General features: G+C 39.0%; 1 protein-coding gene across 3 annotated transcripts; it reads left to right on the forward strand.

The window, feature by feature from the left end:
• Positions 1-774: 774 nt before the first annotated feature.
• SLC35A3 (solute carrier family 35 member A3) lies at positions 775-22787 on the forward strand. Of its 3 annotated transcripts, none has more exons than XM_014884931.2 (8): positions 775-859; positions 10596-10800; positions 11652-11806; positions 11901-12023; positions 13132-13303; positions 16353-16471; positions 16983-17116; positions 18956-22787. In XM_014884931.2, exons 2-8 carry the CDS (start codon positions 10614-10616, stop codon positions 19044-19046), a joined length of 981 nt encoding a protein of 326 aa, XP_014740417.1. In that variant the 5' UTR covers positions 775-859; positions 10596-10613; the 3' UTR covers positions 19047-22787. The 3 variants fall into 3 exon arrangements, with proteins under 3 accessions (XP_014740417.1, XP_014740426.1, XP_014740401.1); XM_014884940.2 differs by having other exon boundaries at positions 808-823; XM_014884915.2 differs by lacking the exon at positions 775-859 and adding an exon at positions 4484-4815.
• Positions 22788-23112: the final 325 nt, after the last annotated feature.

Consider the following 23112-nt stretch of genomic DNA (forward strand, 5'->3'; position numbering starts at 1 on the left):
CGAATATTTAGTCTAACCTGTGATACCTCGTATATCTGAAAGGTTAATTTCATGAGTGATGTATACATCAGTGTGCTCGCTGAAATAGCACGGCCCGTATTTGAGTTCAGGAGCAGTTCCACACCTTGCAGCAAACTCTTCTGGAGCTCCTCAGTCACCTTCTGTTTGGTGTTAACAAAGTGCATTCATCGAGAGTACACTTCTAATGAAAGTGTTATTGAACATGTGCCTGCTATTACAATTCCCATTATCAGTAGCGTGCTTTTCTATCACGGTTTACAATTGTAAGTGGTGGGAGAGGTTTCCATTCAAGTGCCGCGGGGCCAGGATTTCACCCGGTTTTCATGTGCAGCATCACCCTTCGCCAACCATCAATCGAAGCACAGAGTTATGCCTATATACGATCTTCACAATTTGGTGGACAGTTTGTTTCTTCGGACAACACGAATGTTCTGTTTGAGAGGTCCGTACCTCAATTCGACCCAGCCCTGCCATTTTTTAATAAATTTGTCATGGGTTTCACACAAAACCCATCTGGCTCCTGCCAATGGCTGCCCCACGTCCCCGTTCACGGTTGGGCGGAACACGCAGGGACTGCAGGCTCCGGGACCGCCCCTGCCCCGCGCCGCTGCCCCTCAGGGGCGGCCCCGCCAGGCCCTGCCCGGGCCCCGGCCCCGAGCCCGCCCGGCCGCTCCCGGCTCTCGCTGCAGCCGCGGCCCTGGGAACCGAGCGGGCGGGGCTCGGCTGCAGCCGGAGCCTTTGCGGGACGGGACCGCGGCTCCCGGAAGCACCGGGAGCCGGAGCGAGCCGAGCTGGGCCGGCGGTGAGCGGCGAGCGGGGCCGCCGGGCGGGCGCGCAGGTGGGAGCGGAGCCCGGCCGGGGCCTCCCCGCGGGGAGCGGTGCGGGGCTGTGCGTGGGGGGGAGCCTGAGGGAGGCCTGTGGGAGCGGGCAGACGTTCGGGGTTGGTGCATGGGGCGGGAAGCAGGGCTGTGGGAGCAGGCTGGGATTGAAGAGACACCGAGAGAAATGTCTGGAAATGGAGCGGTTTGGGCAAGAGGGAGGAGGGGGTGAAGCTGAAGTTGCTGTGGGGAAGCGGCCGTGTGTGAAGTTGGGAAGGGGCACGGAGCTGCCCAGAGCTGTGTCAGTGCTGCTGAGGTTGTCGCTCCTTGCTGGTGCTCTGCTGAGAAGATGCTCACTATGCGTGATGTGGTGCTGCATGTAAAGTTCACGGAAATGCACATTTTGCAAGTATTTGCATGGTTATCATAATTTTATACCAAGTTTTTGAAATGAGAAACACTCCAGCAGTACATCACTTATGAATTAAGCAGAAACTTAGAGGATAGAGAGATAACAAATGTAATAATGCATATTATGGAATAAACTGAAAGGTAAAATATAACTATCAGAAGGTACCCGAAGTTGTTTCATTTTATTAAATCCTATAAACTATGTTTTAAACCAGAGGGAGGAAGACTTGAATTCCAGATAAAATATTTTAAAGTAATGGCTGGGTGGAGAAGACTGACACAGCTTTGAGTAAAAGAGGGATGTGTTATTTGGGACATAAAGAATGAATGCAACAAACCTTTCTAAAACTGAGTAAGCACCACAGTGGGATGTTTTATTTTTCATGGTGATCTCTGCTCAGAAGGATTGCGATCTCAGACAGCCTTGGCTTTTCAAAGACCATATGTGCAGAATGACAGAGTGGGTCTTAGGATTAACATTAGTGATGGTCTGCTTTTCTTGAAGTCTGTGGGACTGGCTCTCTCTGTAGGCACTGCACTTGACTTAGCAGTGTGCTCACTGAGTTGAGATACAGGCTGCAGGGCGAGTTTGAGGGAGGTGACAGTTATGGAGAAAGTGATTTACAATAATCTCTCCCTTTGGAAGCTGTAGTTCATGATTCCCTTGTACGTTGTTAGGCATTGTGAGAAGAACTTGTAATTGAAAATCACAGTTCTGGGAGATAAGGATCCATTGATTTGGGATGCATGATGTTCTGGTTGGTAGAAGTAGTATGTGTAGCAAAAGTACTGGTTTGGGGAAAGATTGGTTCTAGTAAGTATAAATTTGCTTTCTTTAGAGCAATGTATTGTTAGGAGTAACTCTGCCTCCAGTAATCCTACAGGCTGCCTACACAGCCTAATTCCTTATTCTGGTGATGCTATTGTCTGCAACAACAAGAAAAAGGCAGGGATCATCTGAGCCAAGTACCTATGGAATTCAAGTCACATGTCCTCTTAAAACAGTTCCGGATTTGGCAGTGCTGAGGAAGCACAACACATATTTACCTTTGGGACAGGCTTGTTAGACACAGCTATTCCTCCCGTATGGTTCTTGAATTGCTTGCTGCCTGGGCTTATTCTTCACCAGTTACTTCAGTTCCTGCCATATTCAAACTGCTTCTGCAGGCTGCATGCCTTTGCTGAAGCTCAGGAGAATGCACAGCTGGATCACATCAGTGGAGGATGTCTCTAGGGGGAAGGAGAGATTTTAACAGCGATATTTCAACAGCGATATTTCTCAGGATCTGGCATGATAATGGATTTTGCCACTGGATTTCTGAACCTTGTCTTACATTTATACCCCTTCAGTGCTGTTGGACCGTCTCATTTTATTTGTAATTACTAACACACTGCAATGCCTACAGATTGATTTTCCCTGTAGGATCTGGTCTGTGTTACTCTACTCCAAGTAGGTCACCTTGACTGAGGTGTTTGACACACTATGTTGCCTTTAGCAGCAGGACTTGACTCGTAATTCATAAATAGCATAAGTGTAAGCTGCAGCTGAGCCCCAGCTGGATTCAATGTTCAGTCTTTCAGCACCTTAAATCAAGCTCCTTCATTGGCTTGACACATCAGCAGGAACTGCATTCCAGCACTCCTTTGGTTCATGGCATTGCAGTCCTGTGTGCTGGAGGAAGGGTGGGCATTTGAACTGAAACTGAGAACTGAATGGCTCCTTGCTCCCAGAGTCTGAATGTGGCTGCTGGGATCTATCTATACTGTGATCTATACAATGAACACAGTGTATGTACTGTGTGAAAACAAGATGCAGCTCAGGCAGCCTGTATCAAATTTCTGTGCTGGCAGGCAGAGTTTGGCTTAATGACTGTTGTGTCAATATAAAATTTGCACTACTGGGCAGAGTTGAAGTCTTCATCTTACAAGACATGCTGGTGTTAACATTTAGTTTAATGAGGGCCTGAATTTCCAGAATGCTGAATATTTATACTCAATATGTGATTTATATTATATTCATCAAACCAAATTTTTGTCAGTCAAAAAAATAGTATCTCTGGATTCTTAGGTTTGGTATAAAAGATAAAGGTGGTGGGCTTAAAGAGCACTTAGCCACAGATCCCACATTTTAAGATTCACAATGCTTTACTCTTCCTGCTTGATACATAGATTAGAATGCTATTTTCTTTTTCCCCCTACAGAAGAAACAAACAAACAGAAAACCTTTGGGAGCTCATAAAACAACTCACCCGAGTTCCTTTTTTGCTCCGTTTTCTGTCAACATGTAAGAAAACCTTATGTGTGTCCCAAGCAATTTATAGCATTTTCTGAAATGAGACTTTAGTTAATAATTAATATGTACTTGCATTCCCTTTGTTAAACTTGGCACTGATGGAATTTCCTGGTTGATATATATGGCCAGTGAATCACTGATACAGCCTCCACTATCTTAGGCAGAAGCCAAAGTTTTGGAGCAAAGTTGAGAAGAAGTCGTTGGTTGATCTTTAACAGTTACCATTTAATGTGTAACTGCTCTTTACCTGGGTGCACTTGCCAGTTTTGAAAACCATGTGCATGGTTTTAAAATGGCCAAGAGTTGTGGTTGTGGTTGTGGTTTAACCCCATCTGGCAACTAAGCACCACACAGACTTGCTCGTTCCTGGTGGGATTGGCAGACAATCAGAAGGGTAAAAGTAAGGAAACTTACCTGTGGGTTGAGACAGACAGTTTAGTAGGTAAAGCAAAAGCTGCACATGCAAGCAAAGCAAAACAAAGAATTCTTTTACCACATTCCATGGGCAGGCAGGTGCTCAGCCATCTCCAGGAAAGCAGGGCTCCATCATGTGGAACAGTGACATGGGAAGACAAACACCATCGCTCTGAACCTCCCCTCCTTCTTCTCCCAGCTTTGTGTACTAGGCATGACTCCATGTGGTCTGAGATACATCCCTGCAGTCTCTTGAGTCAGCTCTCCTGGCTCTGTTCCTCCCAACTTCTTATGCATTCCCAGCCTCCTCACTGGTGGGGTGGGAGGCAGAAAAGTGTAATCCCTGTTCAACAATAGTGAAAACGTCCCTGAGTTATCAACACTTTTCAGCACAAATCCCAAACACATCTCCCTGCCAGCTGCTGTGAAGGAAATGAACTCTACCCTAGCCAAAACCAGCACATGAGATACAGTTGTGCCTATGGAGCAAGATGACGTTGCAGGAGCAAGGAGCAAGGTCCACCAGTGATCTACTGTGTTCTACTTGATAGCTGTGTGTCTTAAAAATATCATTTGAATGCAGTTATTTTTTTCATTATTTACACCAGTTAAGATTTTTTTAATATAAATAGAGAAATTGGAAACACTGCCTGAAGGAAATCTTTGTTCTGCAGTTTCTGCTCAAAGAGTAAGGAAAGAACTTTGCTAGAGGATTTGCTTTTAACCACACTTCTGAAGAAGTGTGCAAGCTCCAAGAGAAGCACAGTTTTGGCTTTTTTCATAGTGTACTTAGCGCATTTTATAATGTCTCCAGGAAGAAAAAGGAGTAACAAACTGGAAAACAAAAGAAAGAGCAAGGTAAGTTTTAAAATGATGAAGTGATTTGTAGTGATTTAGTTGCAAAGTGCCAGGTGTTTGGGGAGGAACAGCTGAGAATTATAGATAGCTTATGGGAGGGAACAAATAAGAAACCTGTATGAGGAAAATGGAGAACATAGTAGTAACATTTTAACGTGAGAAATACAAGATTTCAGATTATTAGAAATATTTAGGACGTGCATTATTACAATTGCAGTGACATGACAGATTTCATCTTGTGGTGGTGTGGGGAGAAAGATATATATTTTCAAATTATAGCAGTCTGAATATGGCAGTTCAATTATTTGTGTGTATGCAAAATCTACTTCAGAATGCAGTTCAGCAGCACTTAACTAGATTTGGAAAGGTCTATGCACCCTCTGTACCATGTGGGATATTTGTCATAAAATCATAGAATGGTTTGAGTTGGAAGGGACCTTAAAGGTAATCTGTTTCCAGCTCCCTGCCATGGGCAGGAGCACCTTCCATAGACCAGGTTGCTCAAAGCCCATCCAACCTGGCCTTGAACTCTTACAGTGGTAAGTTTCTTGAGTTCTCTGGGCAACCTGTTCCTGAATTAACCCAGCCCACGTTCAGGCCCTTGCACTTGGCCTTGTTCAACTTCATGGAGTTCCTTCCTTCCATTTATTTCTGTACTTAAAGTATTTGTTGTATTATATACTACTTCTGATGAATACAAAGCTGTATTCATTAAAAAAAAAAATAAAAAGAAGTATTTATGGAATAGAACTTCCCTCTGAGGAGTGTAGTTGTGTTGCAGAAAATAACGTTATTGGTGTGTTATCCAGGATAGGGAAGAGGGCAATACATGCAGAAAGTAAGAAAAGCATAGAAAGAAGTCTTATAAAAATAGGTTCTTCAGGTTCTGTGAGTTAGCTCTTACTCCACCTTCCAGTTGTCCTTTGTTGGCAGCTTATTGTATTTGTATAGGTGTAGTGTCAGCCCTGGGTACATAATTCATTGAAGAAATATAAAAACACCATCCTGTTACTTGGATCTGTTATCCTGATTTCAAAGCAAATACCCAGCAAGTGTGTCCCTACATGTAGCACTGGGATGACACAGAGGCAGACTCAATCAGTGTTTATTTTCCAGCAGATCCTATATGGAGAATTTGGGGTAGTAGCACAGAAAATTTAAACTTTTCTTTGGCACTTTTGAGAGGCTGGTTGTCTACTTCTGTGTTGGGCTTTGCATTTTAACTAATACAGAAATACCTTTTATTTGGTTGAGCAATGTTGAACTGATTAGTCATAAAATGGAATAAGACCTAGGAAAAATAACTCCTGTAACTTGGCTTTTTTACTCTAAAAGACTGTCAGCAGTGAAAACTTCTCAGCTAGGCTGGAAGGAATTTAATTCATGTAATGACATCATTGTGAAGATTTGGGGCATGATACAAGTTAGTTTATTTTTCTTTTTTTTAGATTAAACTTTACTTGTGACAGAGTATGGAGGAGTAAAAAAATACTTGCCAGTAGAAGTTTATTTTTTGTAAAGTCTTTTTACTGTCATTTTTTTTGTGTGTGTCACCTACGTCTTCAGATTATGTTGGGTGCTTGGATTTTTTCATATAAGTTTCTCTGATACTCCCTGTAATTCTGATTTTGAGTCCTTCTACAAAGTTAGGAATAGAATCAGTTGATAAACTAATCCTTAATTTTGCACAGGATTTTGCAACGGTAGAGCTGAAAACCTCAGAAGTTTATACTATCAGATCTTTAAAAGACAAAATCTGAAGAATAAGAAAAGTCCAGTAATCTTATTGCTCTGTAGTAAAATCTGATTAATATCAAGGAGTTTTGGTGTGTTGTTCATTAAGTCAAATTGATTATGGCCTAATTTCATCTGCAAATATTAGAATTTTAGGAGAGAAAGTGTAGGGATGAAATAAAAATAAAATGTAAAATATTAAATTTTAGCCTGGGTTAGAGGTATTACAAAGGGAGATGAAAATCTGCAAGTCAGAAATATATTCATTTTTTACTTATATTATGAGCTGGAAACATGTGATTTTCCACTTCAAAAAATCAGCTTCCTTTGAAGAGTTATTCTTCAGACTTCACACAGTATGGTACTTCAAGCTGAAGTTATTACTTCCTCTATAGATTGCTTTGCTTTGTGTTCTGAAAACCTTCCCAGGGTCCTTCTCCTTTTTACTTTCAAGGAGAACAGCTCTTCACATAGAATCCATCTGTATTTTATCCGTGTGTGTACTGAATCGAAATGTTAGGTGGCTGTAAGTCCCACCTTGGCTTCCTGTGTATTGGCTCCTGTGTAGGGCTGCCTTCATGTGGCTGCACAGTGTGTCCATGGCACACTGAAAAAATGAAAAAATTGGTTTTTTCTTTACTAACAGAAGAGCAATGAGCCCAGTCCCTGTGGTGAGTTATTTAGTATTATAGTCAGGGAACTGCAGGTCCTTAGCACACCCTACTGTAAGATACAAATGACAAGACAAATGACAGAGCTCATGTCACCACTCAACTTCTCGTCTTTGAATTAGCAAACCTAAATCTAACTGTTCAAACAGATGCATCCTGCAGACTACCAAGTAGTGCATCCAAAGCCCCGTAAGAAACCTAAGTCGTACTCTGTACGGGAAATGCAGTGGGAACTTCAATATCATTGTTGGTTTAAGACAATCCAGGTGTGGGCTGTTACTGGAGACAATAGTTCATTTGTTCTGTGACTGCACAGGCTGTTGCTGTGAGAGTAGCAGGAGCTCATGGCTACAAGTGAGCGCTTACACCTCTGATAGTCACCTGTAAATCTAAAGATGATGTGAGACTGCAGTTGAAAACAGCTGAAGTTTTAAGTTCGCTATTAAAGTTCAGTATTTTGCTCCTTTTATGGATTGTTCCCAGATTGCACAGAGGTCCGTGGGCTGATAAGCAGGTCTTTGTCTTTTAAAAGAGAAGGGACCAGGCAAGCTGATAAGGTGTCCTTTGTACTTAGGAGAGAGTGGTTATATTATTGGCTATGTATGTTGCCAATAGTTCCTGCTCTGTGAAGCAGTTTGTAAGTACAGCATGAAACTTCACGGACTGGCTGTCTGCAAGCCTGTCATGTTGATCACTGACAGGACAACTTTTAACAAATACCCTTATTTCAGCTACCGTTCTGGACACTTAGCTTCCATTCTATGTGAACTTTTGAAATTTTGAAATGCATTAGTGATTTACAGTAAAGAAATATTTCCTGCTACTGCTGCCTTTTGGGGATACATTGTCGGGGGAAAGTTCCCTTTTTTATCATGACTACTTCGGAAGACAAGACAGAAGTTAATGATGTGGTAAGCATTCTTTAAGGCTTTGGTGATGGGCTTAAACTGTTGTGCTTGTTGGTTTATTTTCTGATTACTTGCTCATTAGCAGCATACTAATGATTTACTTTTAAAATTACATTTTAAGCTGCTTCATAAATAGATGGTTGTATTTTAGCAAAAAAAAATTATGTTTACATAATTTTTAATATTATGACCTGTTTTGAAGGTTACAGAGTTGATATCTGATGATTTTGAACATTTGTAAAACCCTTTGTCATTTCACAGGCTGACAGAATGCAGAAATTTGGGTCTGAGTCAGGAGGGATATGTGTGTTCCCATGGTTTGTGTTTTGTTCAGAAGCATTTTGAAAACTAGAAACAAAAAAACAAAACCAAAAAAAACCCTGAAAACTTAGTCTTAAAGACTTATTTATCTGTAGGTGTGCTTTCATGAAATTTAGTGGGTTTTGTCTTAACAATATATTGTTCTTTACATCCAGTTTTTCACGTATGAATACTAAAAATTGAGGTAGATGGGAACAGTGAAAGAAATTGTTTGCTCAAGTTGGCTTTCATAAAAGTCAGTTTTCTCTAGTGTCATAGGCAAGCCTTTTTGTGAAATTCAGTTCTGTATCTTCTCTGAGTAGGGTTTTTCTTTTGCTTTACCTTTTTCTCCCTCTGTTTTCTTTGTGTTGCTAGTTCTTCTCCAGAAAGCACAATCTCTGAACGTGCATGTCCCTTCTTCATCCCTTTGCAGGAGCTGTTCTTTGTTTCCTCCTTGTTCTCAGCTGTAGCAAATTTATTCTTCAAAGTTGTTCTTCAATGAACAGATCATCTCAGTTTTGTTCTTTAGGATGCATAATTCCAGTTAACATCCTCATGTAATGGATATTCCACCAGAACCAGTGGAAAACAGCAAATCTTCAGTATTGTCTGCAGCTTTCTTTTCCTTCATAGTTTATATTTCTGTCTGATTCATATTGTTACATGCAGTTGCATCTTTAGTATTTCTTGAGAAGTTAAATGAGATTATAGTTCATACAAAACTGTCTCCTATTAAGATTCTTTAATGGAACCTTGTGTGCTTATTCTTCAGTTTCTGCATCCTGGCATCTTTTTCTTCCTTATTTGCCGGTATGCTTTTACAAGGGTTTTTACAACGGCATGATTATTGAGATAAATGATTTTATTGTGTAGGATATGTGCTTCATATCTTTGTGGCTGTTGATAATTCACTCCTGTTTGCAGGTTACTGCAATGTCTTTTAACAGTCAGTGTCATATAGGTAATAATTTGACTTTGAATACTTGACTGGAGAAAATCTATAAATGCTTAGAGACAAGATAAGAAATATTTGAAGTCTGTAGCTCTCCAAATGTCTGCAAAACCAGCAATGAAATGCATCTTGAGCTAGAGAAATGCAGTCAGCAAGAAACTGCTTCAGTTCTAGCCACAGGTATTTAGAGGTACCTGCACATCCTTGAGCAGTGGGGACAAAGCTGCATAGCTAATGAGTCAGAAGTTGTGTGCCTGCAGGTATAAAACACGGGGACAGCTCTGCCAAATGCACCCAATAAGTGTGGAGTGTCTAGTTCTGAAATTGAGAACATGCATTGTCTTGGCTTGTTACTCTTCTTTTGCTTGTAAACATAGTTGTAGACTTCTAGTTACTGATTTTATTTAACTTTGGCATTATAAAAAATGGCTCTGTTTTTGAATAAGTGGGCAGTGAAGGGAATAGAAGTTAATCTTTTATAGAAAGCATTAGCTTCTGTGTATGGAAGTTCTTCATATGAAGCATAGCAAAAATTATGTGATATTCTGAATAGCAGCAAGCTTTTTAAAAATTTCCTTGTCATATATTGTGCTTACAGAATGAAAATTACTGTCTCTATTAGTCTTCTTTAGTAAGTTAATCCTTTAAATGGTGACAAATTGCAAAGAAAACTGCATCAACTTGTTGGAAGTACCTGGTAGAGATGAGGATGGTCCAACTTTACTGACATGAAGTTTGTGGCAGTCTGTGCAGCCTGAGAAAGCAGTTGCAGTCACCTAGTCATCTATATTCAATGAATTTTGAACAGCATAATCAGCAGGACAGGTTTGGTGCTGCCTTCCCTAAAGCTTCTCCATCCCATGTCTTCCTCTCCAGCTCTGCTTTCCCACAGCTCTTCTTTCTCTTCATTGCCAGGCATACCTCTCATTCTTATTTAAAGCAGCCCAGCCCTCACCCTTCTTTTGTTGACACGGTGCCACCTGCCAAGGCAGAGACTGCAACGTGACAGACTTGGGAGACGTGGAAGAATGGGAAGATCTCTTCAGTTTGGAACAGCTCATTGCAGCAGGAGTTCTGGGCATTCTGCTGTACCACTGCAGAAAGCACCTTCACCTTGAAAATACCATCTGAGCCTTCACCTAGAGAAAGAAATCTGTCATTCCCAGTATCTGCAATATTATTACCTTTGGCTTTGTTTCTTTTTTTCTGTTTCAGAAAGGAGAAAGTGAAGAAATGTCTGCCAATTTAAAGTACCTTTCCTTGGGCATCCTGGTGTTTCAGACCACAAGTTTAGTGTTGACCATGCGCTATTCTCGGACACTGAAAGAAGAAGGACCTCGTTACTTATCCTCCACTGCAGTAGTTATTGCTGAACTTCTGAAGATTTTGGCCTGTGTTCTGTTAGTCTACAAAGACAGCAGTATGTGTCAAATTTTGCACCAAGTAATTTTCCTAATCAATATGCTGTATTGTAGTGGCAACTGCAAAGCAGCCATGTGAGTACAGGCATACAACAAAGCATTTCCCTTCTCCTTTTGTAAGAAATAGTCTTGGAAAGACAATAATCATATTGTATATTTGCTTAAGAGAATGTAGATACTGAGGAGTGCAGCAATGAATTTGATGCTAACATCTCAAAGTTTGTGTTTGCTCAGGCATTCTAAGAAATCTGTATGTAGAAGTAGGAAAAAATGAAAAGCTCCAAGTGTATCCAAAGCATGAATGATAATTTAGAAACCTGTGATAAACAGCAGATGCAGAAGGGAAGAAGCAATTTCGTTGTTATAGGAAGAATCATAGTTTTAAGCTACAAAAAAGAAAACTATATTCACATTTGCTCCAGTTCTTAATTTGTGTATTTAAAACGGAATTTATCTGGTTTCTGTTTAATTTTCAACAGCTTAAAAATATCATTGTCTATGCATAAATATTGATGACTCTGTAGGATTTTAAATATGTGCTTTTTAGGTGGTACTCTTTGATATATTGTCTTAAATTATTGATACAGTTTGAATAAGTTTAACTCAAAGTATTTTGAATAATTGTTTCCATTCTGATATTCCAGGCTGCAGGAAGACATTTGCAGCCATATTTCCTTACATATACAAGGCCTGTGGAAGTCAAACAAACATAGATCGTACTTTCAGGTCTTGGCATAGTCATAGCTATAAAAATGGGCAACAGTTTAATAATAGAACATTGCTGTTTCTCTTTTTTCCACTCCTTTCCTTTTAGTGAATGTCTTATTTCTTTTACTGTTTCTTTGGGTAGAATGCAATTTACGGACTCTGAACAGAGTGCTGCATGATGAAATCCTTAACAAACCCATGGAAACTCTTAAACTTGCTATTCCTTCAGGAATTTACACTCTTCAGAACAACTTGCTATATGTAGCATTGTCAAACCTAGATGCAGCCACATACCAGGTATTGCATATTTGGAATTCTCTGTAACTTTTAAAAAAACCCCAACAAACATGAATTGTGGCATATTAGTAGTAACTGTTCCTGGTTCTTCTAGGTTACATATCAACTGAAAATTCTCACTACAGCACTGTTTTCTGTGTCCATGTTGAGCAAGAAACTGGGTGTATACCAGTGGCTGTCACTAGTAATATTGATGACAGGAGTGGCATTTGTGCAGGTAAATATCAGCAGGTGGCTTGTGGGGTTTTAATGTGTTTATTCAAGAAACATGGATTTCTGTACTGATTATCCAGCTTTCTAATTCTACCAGCTGCACACGAGCACCAGAGTATAGTCAGGAGCTAAGAATCACAGCTGGCCAGGTCTGGAGGACACCAGAGATGGTTCAAAGGCAGAAGATAACCCCTCTTTTGCAACCGAGTGCTCTACTGTAGAATGTGACAGGGCCTCTGGAGCAACCTGCAAGTAATAATGATAGCAATTTTTATTAGCATCTTTCTTCAGGCATTAGAAATTCACAGCTCATCTCTGCCGGTACAGGCTGTGTTCACTTCGTCATATGGATTCAGCATGGCAAGTTTACTTTGGACTATTTCAAAAAGCAAAATTGGCCTCAGTTCTACATAGTGTAGGTACCAGAGTTCATAGTTTTCAGAGGGCAGGATCATGTGATAAAAGAATATTCTAAGAATTTTTAGCAGATTTTAGTATAGCCTAGAAATTTTTATTTTAAAACTTCATGATTTGGAAAAAGATATGGTGATTAAATTCAATAATGAAAAATGAGAACAAAACATTGGCAGTATTTAACAGACTCCCCCGAAAGTTTTTGTGCGTGACATTGGATTTTATTCAGTTAGCTTTAGACACATTGTAATATTTAACTGGTCTGCACAATCGTCAAAGATGGGCACATGACAAAGACAATTCATCCCACCTTAGAGACAGCTGGTGTAAGTAGTTTTCTAACTGTGCTTGTACTTATAAGGTAACCAACTGTTGGTTGGCACAAGTTGGTGGCAGAGAAAGACCATGATAAGTCACACTGGGATTCAAACATAGTTCTTGTTTATAAAACACAAATCCTGCAGCTGTTTAAATTGATGAGTATTCTCCCAGTTCAGGCACAATTTTGCTCCTTACAAATACATAGAAAAAAATGTAGCTTTGCAGTCCTTTAAAAGTATTTATGGTGCAAAATACAAAACTTTACATGTATATGATTCTCTGTATTTAGTAACTATTACTGGAAAAAAAATTGCATTTTGTAGATGCTCATGACTTGTTTTCATCAGTGAATTTTGTGTAACTGTTTTTACATCCAGTGGCCTTCAGACTCTCAAGCAACACCTGCTAAGGAGCACTCAGCAGGATCACAGTTTGTAGGCCTGATTGCAGTTCTCATAGCATGTTTTTCTAGTGGATTTGCTGGGGTTTATTTTGAGAAAATTTTAAAGGAAACTAAGCAGTCTGTGTGGATCAGGAACATTCAGCTTGGTAAGTTTAATTTTAATCATCTGAGATATTGCATTCTGAAGCATTAAGATAATTAAGCAAAATAAGTGTATAAATGAAAAATGCCTCCAGTATTTTGGTATGCTGCATATATATTACATTAAAACCAAAAGTCAGACTCTGCTAGATGGAATTATAATGGTTTCTGATTTCAGTCTAGTTCTTGATTTACTATGTTAATAGAGTATCTGTACATTTATGCAGAAACTGTCAATTTAATTTTTTTTACTATTTTTAAAAGAATATAGCAATATTAAAATCTGTTTCCAAGTCAGTGTTTTGAGATGTTTTAAAATTAACATGTTTTTTCTCTTATGCCTGGGTAGGCAGCTATTTGTATTAAAAGTGCAAGCTATAAAATCTGCTTTGTTTGTGAATAAAGTTGAGGTATTTAATTACTGTTATTTCAGTACAAAAGGTCAGTTTCTTTTAATTTTGTGCATAATCACTGGGGAGAGGCACATGCAAAAGACCGGTTAATCTTAACTATTTAAATAGCTGTACCTACTGTGCAGCCATCAGTGAGAAACTACCTTCTATTCCAAAGCAGTCTTGGATCTTTCAGATCCCAGATATTAAAAGCAACAGAGTTATCTGTGTTCCTGAGTGAGTTTTCCTTCCCTTCAAAGCAATCTTGTCCAGTTTAGAGGGTTGGAAACATGATATCAACAGTATCTTATTGTTCCTGTAACAGGGACAAAACTTACGTTATCTTGCTTTCTCTAATGGAATCCCTCTAGTCTTCACCTGTAGGCAATAACTATTTATGGCATATTTGAATAAACACATTGAGCAGAATTTGACCTTCCCAGCACCTTAGAATGGACTAGGGATCAAACCCACAGTGTAAAGTTATGAGATGATTTAGTGGCTCAGAACTGTGTACTGAGTCTGGTAAATGTAGTGCAGTACTATAAGGACAGGAGATGGTATGACTTCTTTTGTGATTAGTTAGTTGGTCAATAAGCCATCTTTTTTTCCTTTATTTTCCTATTACTGTGTTTTAATTATAAGTGGTTTCCATTAAAAAAGCAGAAGTTAATTTTGAATACATTATAACATTTTTACATGACCATGATACCTAAGTATAGTGGAAAGAATCAAAACCTCTCCTTACAATCTGCTTGTATTTATGGAAACAATGTGTATTCAAACGAAGTTTCCTGAACAGGGTGTAGAGAATACATCAGGAAACATTATGTTAGGGAATTTTGTGTGAGAGAAGGGTTGCTAGCTGGGGATTGGTCCAGGATTTAAGGTGTTTTGTGTGGAGCTGCAATATAAAATCCATTGCCAAGGAAAGCTGCTGCTGATGATGATTACTCTCAATTTCCATGCTAAAAGTGCTTTCATGGCAACAGGTATCTGAAATAATTTCCAGTAAGAATCCATAATTGTTGAAAAATCCATAATCTCTTCTAAAACATTATTCAGATTTTTCTACAGCACACAGATATATGTACACTTAGTTTGATAACTGGCCTGGTGATATATTGAATGGTCCAGTAATTGCTTTGTGAAACAAGGAGATCAGAACAGACTGTGTGTAAATGCTGACTCTTCAAGGTTATGGGTGATTAGGACAGTGATACATGAAGACATTAATGTCTGATTATAGTGAGAATCAGATCACCTGAGTTTTGTATTTAATTTTGTAATGAGCTTAATCTGCCTCAATAGGAAGCTCAGTAGAGTGACTTTGTTATATAAATATATTATATAATATATAATTGTATATTTATATTAATATATATTAATTATATATTATATATTAATATATCATGTCATATTTCACAAAGTTTTTAGACACTAAATGCATAAATGCAGTTAAACAGTACATATGAAATACATACAAAAATAAGTACAGCTTTCACAAAATATGTAAAATGTGAAATCACATTTTCAAAGATACATTGGTGTCTTCCTTCTGCAAGAGCAAGGTAATTGCTCACTTCAGACATTTATTAATCAGGAGCAAGGCATTCATAAGCAAGAGCTCTGAAATAGAGCTTTTCTTAAAACACAAACAAAAAACCTGGATGTCTGACCAGGTTTTCATTTTCATATCCATAGAGAATTATTAAAACTATAGAAAATAAATTAGAACTAATTGTTTTAAAAATTAGTTTATAATGCACACCAATGTCATAATAAGGATGTATGAATAGGTGATTGTATTTCTCTTTTAGCAGATCAATTGGAGAATACAAGTAAATGGTTTGATCTGAATGAAACCAACATTTTTAATTCTGCCTACAAAAATAATTATTTCTTGTCAAACAGAAGGAGTTACTTTGTTCAAAACAATTCTGCTTTTATCAAGTGCTGAGAAATATGATGAAAATCACGTTTTCCAAGAGAAGGAGTAGAAAAAAGTGTTGCCCCTTTTCTGCTCAGGACTAGAGCAGACATCAGTCACAGAATAGCTGCTTACATGATGTCATGCTTAAGGGATTAGGAAAAGCTTCCCATTTGATAGAAGAACACTGGACTCACCAAATTAAAAACTCCACAGTCTCAGATTCAGCTTTTGACATTAAGTCTCTACTAGTAAACATTCGTTGTGCTTGAGACTGGCTCAGGAGAATCCCATTTCAAAGATCCTTGTCCGAATTGGCAAACTGCTAATTGCTGCTCCTGCTATGCCAGAGACCTTCTCCACTGAGTGTTTTCCTTGTTTTTCTCTCCAGGTTGTAGGGGGACTTCAGCCTTCAGTCATGACTAGTTTCAGGAAAACTGAAATTGCATTTAAATGAATTTTGCTATATGCCATAAACAAAAATCAGTCAATTCCAGTAGAAAGCAATGGAAGATAAGTATATAAGGGTATCTTAATGGAAACGATCAAAACTTGTTTCAAGTATGGAGAATAGCTTTTAAAAGAGAACAGCAAACTGGTTGCATTTGGATGTGATGGTATTGCAAGTGACAGTCCAATTTTAAAATCAGGAATACAGAGCAGCCTGTAAGGATGAGGAACCCATTTGCATGTTTTTCACGTGAAGCTTTTAAATCAATCTTGTACTTTCAGGCTTTTTTGGTAGCATATTTGGACTGATGGGTGTTTACATTTATGATGGAGAACAACTGTCAAAGAATGGATTTTTTCAAGGATACAATAAACTTACTTGGGTGGTGGTGGTTCTGCAGGTGAGAATTTGTGTTGCATGTTTCTATGAAGGCACTTGGAAATTTACTCTTCTATAAATAAGTGGGGAAACTAAGGGGTGTCATTGAAGCTACTGAGAATTCTATAGTCAAAAGTCTGATCTATCATTATTAGCATAAAGCCCTAAATGAAAGTCTGAGAAATATCTAGCAAGTATGTGATTAAGTATTGTGCAAATTAAAAGCATGCAACCATTATTTATTTTGTGATGTTTAAAATTATCTCTTTATATGCCCTTTCTTATGTGGCTAAAAATGTACAGTACAAGCATTTCCACTCATTTAGTGGTGGTAATGTGATCAACAATTTCTTTAATGGGGAAAGAACTACTCCTCCAATATTTGTTTTCAACAGTACATATCTCTAATATAAAATAAATTAATTGCTCCTCGACATAGACAACAGCTTTACCTAAAGTAGGTGCATGGTGTTAGAACAGATGCTCTCAGTCAAATTGCCAGTTTGTGAATCCAAACCTCGCTATTTTTCCAGGCACTTGGAGGGCTGGTGATTGCTGCTGTTATAAAATATGCGGACAACATTTTAAAGGGATTTGCAACTTCCCTCTCTATTATACTGTCAACGTTGATCTCCTATTTCTGGCTGCAAGATTTTGTCCCTACAAGGTAAGAATTACTTTCTATGCGTACTAAAAAAAAAAAAGTTAAAAACTTACTGCTTACCTGATATAACTGTGAAAACCAAATCCCGTCCAAGCCACCCTTTTAGAATGTTTACGTTCAGCTTGCACGTCAAAGTTCATCCTCATGCCGTAGCTAACAGGGAGTTTTTCAGGCGGGAGAGGAGCCGCGCTCCCTGCGGCCGCTGCCGGCGCCGCTGTTCCGCCCCGGTGCGCCCCCTGCGGCCCCACGCGGGCACTGCACCCCCGGGACAAGGGGCTGAGCTGCTCCGTGTCCCGCTCTGCACCCCCGGGACAAGGGGCTGAGCTGCTCCGTGTCCCGCTCTGCACCCCCGGGACAGGGGGCTGAGCTGCTCCGTGTCCCGCTCTGCACCCCCGGGACAGGGGGCGGAGCTGCTCCGTGTCCCGCTCTGCACCCCCGGGACAAGGGGCTGAGCTGCTCCGTGTCCCGCTCTGCACCCCCGGGACAGGGGGCTGAGCTGCTCCGTGTCCCGCTCTGCACCCCCGGGACAGGGGGCGGAGCTGCTCCGTGTCCCGCTCTGCACCCCCGGGACAAGGGGCTGAGCTGCTCCGTGTCCCGCGCTGCGGGGCGGCAGGGACATCGCCTCGGTGCTGTCTTTCCCGCACCGCAGGCTCTAACACAGGTCGCTGCAGTCACGCACCCATGGAGGTGACGCTGCAGCGCTGAGTTGCCCACGAGCACTCAGAAGCCCAAAGGCAGACCGATTTCTAAAGGCAATGCCACATTTAGTAGTGAGAACAATCGAGAAAGAGAAGTGCTTGCTCCATTCTTCTAGGCCCTGTACAGTGTGCTGATGCTTTGGGGATCAGGCTGTGGACAGGTTTTGTACATGGCTAGGTTGAGAACACTGTGTCTTGGCACTGCATATTTCTGTATGGAGTCTAGATTTAATAATCCCACTTCCAGATACAGGAGTAGGATTTTGCTTATGACTGACCAACACTCCTAGCATATGTTGTATGTACTCATAACATTAAAATGTTGTGAATAGTACCTACAACTTTTGTAAGTGATACAAAGAAACATCTTTTAATCTAAAAATATATATTTGCAATACTGTGGTCCCTTCTATCCCTACCTACTCTATGATTCTGTATTATCAGGGCTTTACTTAAACATTCAAAAAAGGAAATGGAATAGCTGTTTAGGCTTAAGAAGTGGAAGACATTGAACTTAAATTACAAGTAGATTATATTTGTCCCATTAAAACAAATGTAGAAAGTGTTTTAAGAATTTCTGTGGAAATGGAAAATTAATAAGTAACTTAACAGCTTCTGCAAACATATTGAAAATTAAATAGAGCCAAGTAGCAGTATGTAGAACTTGAAGCCATCCCCTTCAATAAAACTTGATTAATTTGAGTTAATCAAACTTAATCTTTAGCACCTTGCTTATGATAACAATGCATTTGAATTGAAACTGTGTAATAGTTTCTGTCACATCAACAAATGGTTTTGATTGGGGTAATAGATGTAAGGTACTTAAAGGCTTGAATGTATTGCAAGGGGCCATGTCCCAAAAAAAAGCTAAATGTATTCTCTGAAGGATTATCGTGCCACTGTTTTTTTAGCATTTGGCTCAGATGATGAAATTGTTGACATTGTCATGTCTGTGAGATTATTCTTTTCTAAAAGGTGTACTGATTGTCTGCTGGCTTTAGTTATTTTTTATCAGACTTTAACTATCAAAACAAATTTATCTTCCTGTTTTCCTCATGGAAAAATGTCCTTTCTTTTGTTTGTATTGCATAAATAAATTTGCATCAACTAAAACAAACTTTTTTTTTATCCCTATTCTATTCAGTGTCTTTTTCCTTGGAGCCATCCTTGTAATAGCAGCTACTTTTCTATACGGTTATGATCCCAAACCTGCAGGAAATCCCATTAAGGCATAGCAGACTTCCTCATCAACCTGCTCCTCGAGATCATGCACTGGGGGCCTTGCTAGCACTGGCATGTGGGAAGTGTCACTGTGCACTGCAAGGGAAGGATGACTGCCCTGAATGTATTGAAGAAATGCTGATGAGTAGTTCTGAACAGCCAGAGGGGTTACAGGTGGAGGGTGATGCTGTCTGTAACTGATGGGGGGGGGAAATGTCAGGGGAATGCCCAGTGCAACTTGCTAATAAAAACTTGAAAGGAACCAAAAGTTTCCAAGAAACTAGAATTAGGAATGTTTACAGCTTTGACTGGGATTGCATCAGAAGAATTACTCTATTGACTGCTGCAAAAATATGTCCTATGCACTCTTTGAAAGAGCACACGACAACAATTGTCAGATTGTATGTTTTTGCGATTCGATTCTATTTAATCTTAGTAAATATGTTTTTAACTGTTTGTCTATTTACGTGAAATGAGCTGAACTTCATAGTTCTAAAGTGATGGTTCTAATTAGGTACTCCTTATTAAAACTGTGAAAATTGAAGTATGATTGAAAGACACTTTCACAATATCAAATGTTTTTATTTTTTTAGAAGGCTGATTTAAGAACAGAAGTCTGTTATTAAATGATAATATTATAATTCTGTTGCTTCTATAAAACTATTGTAAGAATGTTCACATTGTCACCGAAGTACAAAGGGAGGAATACTCCAGCCTTCATCAGCCTGTGGTGTTGGAGCAGATGGAAAAACTCTGGGAACACTGGCTGGAACTTACCACGCGAACCTGGGAGCAGGAGTAGGGTTACAATGGGTGCTTGCTCAGATATAATGTTCGTTCTTGTTATTTTACTGATTATAAATCAACTTCTTGGTAGAACCTTAAAAGTAGGTTTTGTGCTTTAAGTAGTCTCTGAAGTTTTCTTTAGATCACGATTTAAAAAAACAAAGAGCCCATAATAAGCATTTTAAAGGCATTATCATTGTCTGTAACAGCTCCATCTGGAGATATTATGGTAGGGCATCTGTATACTGTACTGTACTTTATTACAGAGGTGTTTTTTAAACAAGTGTTGTTTACTCATGAACTCTTCCAAGCTTGTTCTGTATATTTCTATGTAATGGCTTAATTAGAGTTTGGTGGGGGTTTTTAAATTATTATTATTTTGTTCTGGGAGTCCTTGAGCCAACAGACCAAAATGGGTTCTCTGCATCTATTTGTTCTAGTAGTAGAATTACTTTAATAGGAAATTACTTTAATAGGAAATTAAAAAGCAATTAATTGTGCAATAGGTAAATATAAAAGCATGCTGTTATTTCAAACAACAAAAAAAAAACTTCACAAAGAAACCTTGCTGCAATTAGATCAATTAGACTGTTATGAACACTTCACTTGAAGTATTTGCATATAGTCAGAAACACTAAAAAAATCTTAACTAATAAACAAAAAAGCTGTCTAAAAATCATTGGTTTTCAGGAGACTGTTCACAATGGATGTTGATGCCGGGTGACTCGTGTGACACCTGTGATGGTGCATTTATATAAAAACACATCAGGAATCCCTTACCGGTAGAATGACAAGTTGTAAAAATGTCTATTCCCTTGTTCCCCACCACCACCCCCTTCATGCTCTTTCTCACATCTGTCTTGTACTAAAGAAAATGTGTAAGAGAAAGGTGTTTTAAAATGTTTACCAAAGTACCTCATCTGATTGACAAGGAGATTCTGTAGGAGTGCTCTGAGATTTCTTAGTGAAGTGTTGTAAGTGGGAAAGGAAGAATTCCACTTATGTTCAGTCAAGTAAAAATAGTGTTTTTCTTCTGTTGGCAATTACATGTTTTATCAACGTTTTGTTTGTTTGTCTTATCAGAGCAAGACATTAAAGAAATATCACAGCTCTGCCTAGGGCTTGCTAAGCTTTGTGAACTGTGTATCTGTCCCAGCATGTTGTAATTGCAGGAGCTTTGCTGCTTGGTGGTCAAAACTATCTAAATGGGCATTCTATGTTAATCTTTCACGTGTAATATTCAATGTGGCACAACCTTTGAAAAGTCTCATTTAGCCATTTCCCCCTGCAGTGCAGCCTGAGGTAAGATGTGTGTGTGTAGAGCAGTGGCTCACGGCTGTGCTGGGTGCAGAATGGGAACCACACAGCTCTGAAATGAGATGGGAAGTGTTGGTAGTAATCTCTCAATTGGAGTCTGGCCCTACACAGTAATGCTTTTGATTTCATGAATCACAGTGGTGGGAGTGTTGAAGTGATGTAATTGGTTACTTTCCTAAGAAAAGTCTCCAAAAAATGTAAGAAGCAGTTTGAGAACACTTTAAAGACGGTTGTATAGGAAGGGACCAAAAAAGCCAAATAATTACCACATGGCTGGAGCTCTGTGACCTGTAGCCTGGTTTTAACATTTCAGGTGGACCTGTCAATATTTGCCAGCAAGGGTGTTTAAAGGAAAGACCAGGAATATGTGCTCTTTTCTTTGGAATAGGATGCCATGCAGCTTTGGAAAACTGCCTGCTTTACTAAGGAAGAGTAACTCCTGTCTGTAAATCAGCGACTGCTTTCACATGACAGTCCAATCCTGTTTTCCAGGAGAAGGATAAATCTCGTCATAGACATGTTGCTGAAAAGGAAAAATTAATTTGCATTTTTAGCTGCGTTTCTTCGGCCTTTGGCGGGCTGAGGAAAGGCTCGTCTCTGAGGTGTGACTCTGAACAAGGGGAGGTAGCACATATTTTGTGGGAACAGAAAGGATTTGAGGAGGGCTTACTGATTTCTGTAACCTTTGCATTGGAGAGCATATGCACATTTTCTCACTGAGGTACTTTTGTATTTGTATTTTGATTTTTTTTTAAGTAGCTTTAAGTCTATAACTCATTAACCAAAGAGGAATACCTGGCACAGAGCTTTGGGAAGTAGTGGATAATGTGCTTTGAGTTTGCCCTAAAAGCAAATGCTGTAGGAGTCTAATTTCCTAAAAAAACTCTTGTCTTTCTGAACTATTTTCTGACTTCTGGACAATGGTTTTGTTAGTTTAGTTGTATATTTAGGAGACTAACCTATACTTAGCAGAATTTTGTTTAAATATTTATAAAGTTATAGAAGTTATAGCTAGGTATTTATTTGCAATAGCTTGAATTATGTGATTTTTTTTGCCAGACATATATTGGGTATACTGGTATTTATTGAACACTTGGGTATTGGTAGTGTTATTTGAGAATCTCTGGGATACGTGATAAATGGTCAAATAACAATGAACTTAGGACTACCTTCAAAGCAAAATGGATCAGTTCAGTGGTGAAATACCTTGAGGCTAATAAAGTAAGATAAACCTTTCTTTCAATGTTGTATTTTTAAGCAATCCACAAGTGCCCAAAAATGTATTTTCTCAAATAATTCAGATAATTGTATAGTTTTACTCAACTTCATTGTTTTAAACAGACTTAAAGAAAACCTCCCTTTTTATTTGTTTCAGTCAAGGGTAGATTAATGTTCTAGATTCAGCTTCTACAGTGATTTTTTATTACAATGTTTTAGTAACTATTGTTTTATATTTCCTCAAAAAGACAAAACTATCTCATTTTGCTTGTGTTTCATGTGCATACAGGCCTCTCACAGACTCATAGTAGTACATAATTCTTTTGTGTTTCTAACTTATTTTTATGGCTGTAATTCAAAATACTGTAATAGATTTTGTTAATTTTTTTAATTGATAAATTAAACATTGCATCTCTTCTGGTTCTTGTTGTCAATAACTTTCATATTTGAATTTATTTCCTAATCAGCCCTGCATGATCTGTTAGATTTAAGTGATTGTTACTTTCCGAATTTGAATTTATTGCTCGTTTTCCTCCTGGTGACAAGTTTCTTACTGGATATTGTGTTGAGGAGGATTATTCATTCCTTTCATATCTGAAATCTATGTTTTGTGAGAATGAGCAAGGGTTGGGTTTTTTTCGTATTAGAAAGGTAACATTTCTCTATAACATGACATTATATATATATGTGTAATGTGTCATTACCTACGGTGGTGCATTACTGTGACAAAGTCCAAGTAGTGTTTCCTTGCCTTTGTTT

This window comes from Sturnus vulgaris, chromosome 9, assembly GCF_052056855.1.
Source record: "Sturnus vulgaris isolate bStuVul1 chromosome 9, bStuVul1.hap1, whole genome shotgun sequence".
NCBI classification, from domain to species: domain Eukaryota; kingdom Metazoa; phylum Chordata; class Aves; order Passeriformes; family Sturnidae; genus Sturnus; species Sturnus vulgaris.